This window comes from Bremia lactucae (assembly GCF_004359215.1).
Source record: "Bremia lactucae strain SF5 chromosome Unknown BlacSF5_NotPlaced_109_SHOA01000055.1_9215bp, whole genome shotgun sequence".
Classification (NCBI taxonomy): domain Eukaryota; phylum Oomycota; class Peronosporomycetes; order Peronosporales; family Peronosporaceae; genus Bremia; species Bremia lactucae.
The window spans coordinates 1-3,515 of NW_027152122.1; the positions used below are offsets into that span (position 1 = coordinate 1).

The 3,515-nt window shown below is 43.4% G+C and overlaps 3 protein-coding genes across 3 annotated transcripts; 1 reads left to right on the top strand and 2 right to left on the bottom strand.

The window, feature by feature from the left end:
* Positions 1-654: 654 nt before the first annotated feature.
* Positions 655-1,380, top strand: CCR75_009569 (uncharacterized protein; the record flags this gene model as incomplete). Its single annotated transcript, XM_067967608.1, has 1 exon — positions 655-1,380. The coding sequence occupies one exon, from the start codon at positions 655-657 to the stop codon at positions 1,378-1,380; it is 726 nt and encodes a 241-aa protein (XP_067817649.1).
* On the bottom strand, positions 1,156-2,501 carry CCR75_009570 (uncharacterized protein; the record flags this gene model as incomplete). The annotated part of the gene is made up of 2 exons (XM_067967609.1): positions 1,156-1,601; positions 1,668-2,501. The coding sequence occupies 2 exons, from the start codon at positions 2,499-2,501 to the stop codon at positions 1,494-1,496; spliced, it is 942 nt and encodes a 313-aa protein (XP_067817647.1). The 3' UTR covers positions 1,156-1,493.
* Positions 2,502-2,893: 392 nt separating this feature from the next.
* Positions 2,894-3,476, bottom strand: CCR75_009571 (uncharacterized protein; the record flags this gene model as incomplete). Its single annotated transcript, XM_067967610.1, has 2 exons — positions 2,894-3,383; positions 3,433-3,476. 2 exons carry the CDS (start codon positions 3,474-3,476, stop codon positions 2,894-2,896), a joined length of 534 nt encoding a protein of 177 aa, XP_067817648.1.
* Positions 3,477-3,515: the final 39 nt, after the last annotated feature.

Below are 3,515 nucleotides of genomic sequence, written 5' to 3' on the forward strand. Positions count from 1 at the left end.
CGAATTTTCAATAAAAGTCGACCGATGCCACCCATTCCGGCTTTGCGGGTGATTTACACCACTTTCAGTGCCCATATTCGCGCCTGCTTTCGCCGAAATTATGATGATCTACAACAAACTTCGCTTCGCCGGCTGCTACATGAGCTCAAGCGAACTCCGTCTTTAGGAGGGTTTATGCAGCAAAATGCTACGCTCTTTCAAGTCCGATTTCTGGATTAACAGCTGTCTTACTGTACTGCCGGAAAAAAAAGCTTACATATTGACGCCTTGCATCCCAGCCCATGCAAGTATTAACACACTCGATGTCCAACAATGCCCAACACACCTTTGTTCGTCGTCAAGCTCGAAACACTGTATTTTAAAATTATTTAGACGAGGTAAATAAGAAGTGGTCGTATTATTAATAATATTTTAATACAGACACCCTAACACCTGACAACCCTTTCACAAAACAAATGTCTTATTGTAGAAGCCTCAAACTTCCGGCAAGTTGTTTCGATATGTTTTTTTGTTATGACTATTTCAACAAAAATCATAAAAAAATATATTTCAGCATAGTCGTCTGGCTGAAAGATGCACTTTTTAATGTGCCTTTTACCAAAGAACCCTTTACGGGAGATATACGCACTGTCGTAGTTACAACCCTCAAACGTAATGCATGTCGATGTTTGTTCACGCTCGGCAGTCGTAGCTTGGCACGTTATTTCAATTGTGTGCTGCTTTGCTTCAAAACAGCATCGTCAGCGCGATGAATTAAAGACAAGCATCGGGTCGCGATTGGTTCGAGACAATGCAAGAGAGCTTCGTAATGCAGTAAATATCGGCGATAAAGGCGATGAAGAACTTGGAAGTGGTGATGAAGATATTCTCACTTCGTTAAATGCATCAAATCGAGCATGTCGACTGTATCATCGCGAGAAGCGGGCACACGCATACACCAGAAGCAGATTGGTAGCAACTTTAAGAAGTGAAGCGGATCTTACAAAGCGGATTTCGCAAGTAAGTGGCAATTTTCAAGACCATGAACGTGGTCGAATGAAAGTGGAAGATTTAGAGGCTACCGTGAGGAGATTAGAGGAGAAAGTTGATTCTGTAAGTAGTAGCCAAACCACGGGCGAATTGGATATTGTGCTAAAAGCCTTTAGGTCGAAGAGCCAAACAGATAACGACGAAGCGAATGCAACTGTTTTGTACTGGAAAGTTCAGCACCATACATTTCAAGAAGCGCTGGCTTCTAGCAATAGTGAAAAAGTGCGACTCACTCGGGAGCTCCAGAAGGTGAAGAAGGCAGCAGTGCTAGCAATGAATCGAACGTTGACTCGAGACGCAAATAATCGCGCAAGCATGAAGAGATCGTACAGCAGCACTGGCATAGTTTAATTATTACGCATCAAAGTAGCTTTATTGTTGATTCTTGCAATTCCAATATTATTGAATACATTTTAAGCATCTAGTTCGAGCTTGTATAGTTAATTGGGCAATACGAATTGCTCTCATGGCTCTAATGTTTGCAGGAGTGCGTTTGCCGTAAGGTGCTCATCGCCGCCGCAAGATTCATACATCATCTCCACTACATCCGAAGGGAATCCCATTGCAACAAGCTATAAGTCCAAAAAAAAGAATTAATAACGAAGAAGAATACAAAGTTGCAAGCATTGATTTCGCACCCGATTAATAGCGTCATTTGGAACAGTGTTTGCCACAATTCCGTATTTTGCGTCATTGCTGTCAATAGCATCGTCGATTTTGAGTTCATTATCTGCTGTCACTATCGATGAATCGATCGCAGGAGCTGAAAGGAGTCGCAGCGTCGCCACCGGGTTCTCGTTGAGCTGATGAAGCATTTCCGACGAAAAGTTTTGTTCAAGCATCAATAATGCTTGAAACGAATCGGTTGCTGCCAACTCTCGTAGCTTGTCCATTTTCTTGTCATTCAGTAAGCTTTGTAGTGGAAAAATCGATGGATGATGCTGTATCCCCACGTCTGTGGTTGTTTCCGTCTTGTCATCAATTTCCATTCTATGGTCTTTCTTTTCCACTTGACCTTCGATTAGCATTGCAACAGCATCCGAAAGATTGTTGCTGCTTTGTTGCAAAGCGTGAGCCGCCAGCGCCGCTGAAAAGCCCATGTCCACGAGTTGAGATCGCAGCAACTCAAAAGTCGCAAGATCTTTGTGAGCTTCATGTCTAGAATGTGAATTAAAGTCTCTTTGCTGGATATCAGGTGCAAATACGAAGAAATCTGTCGCACTTAAAGAGTTGAGATCCACGACGTCTGGATCTGCCAGAATTTGTCCTCGGAACAGCACGAAGCAGTCTTCGAGATTCAAAGGCTGGGTATTGGTCGGTGTGATGACCCTTTTGCAATCAGAAAGCTGTCTCCGTTGTTGAAGAACGATTTCCTTAAGCTCTGCTACTTGAATGCTATGCTCGTTGGCGCCATGGCGCTCAACAAGTAGCTCGCAGCCGTCATCGACGCAGCGCACTCGTAAATTAATCATTTTAGGTCAATAAGTTTACGTTGCATTCATTTTGCAAATTGTAAAAGCACACTTAAAGGAGTGTGGCCGACTTAAGTTGCCTAGCGTGCCCTAAGGATGTCTTGTTGCAATATGCTTTGCTGAAAAGGCGTTTTTTTCTTCACGTAACAAAGTACCAAACCTTTTTGTTGTAAGATGTTTTCGAGTGTTATTATTGTCATTACCTGATCTACATAGGATGATCGTTTTTAGGGAAAAACGTAAATCCGAGTAAATAAAGAAGCGATTTACGATTCTCAAAAGAAGAAAACGTCGCTGCTGTATTCCTCTTGAGGTACACATGCCAGAAAGATACAAAAAACACGCGAAAACACTATTCTAAATTAAGGGATGTAAAAGTTCCTCTATGTAACTTACTCGAAAAGCTGTCTGACCCGTGGCGGTGGCGGTAGGCATTGTATCGGCACTACACGCTCGATAGATGGACTCGTAAGTGCAAAAGTACGTGCAAGCGCATTGCCCGGTGCCACGTTTGTCATGCACTTTTGCATAAAGTCATCGTACTGCATGTATTGAAGCCGCTCCTGCACGTGTCCGTATTGAATAAGTGAGTTTGGCGCCAGCAGCACGTGGTCGCATCGTCCCCCACTAAGTTGCGCTAAGTTAGTGATGATGTCGTTCATGACAGACATTGGTGTTACGCTCCCCTGCGGTTGGGAAAACCATTGTGGATGACCAGAACTCTCGGCGTTGGCTGCATCGACGAACTTTTCGAGCGCTTCGTTGTTCCAGTAGAAGAAAATGGCTGGATTGTGCTCTGTCACGGTGATGCTCGAAAGGTACGCCTTAATACGGGAGACTAATTCAGCGTCGAGGAGGGCAAAATCGTCAATATAGTTCGAACTTCCGTTTCCTAAAGATGACACGATAGAGATGCGAGTCAGTAACTTACGATACGACCAACACGTAAAAAAAATCTAGACCGTTTAACTGCATGTGTGATAGTAGATTTGTATTTTACGATTCCTGGGTTTT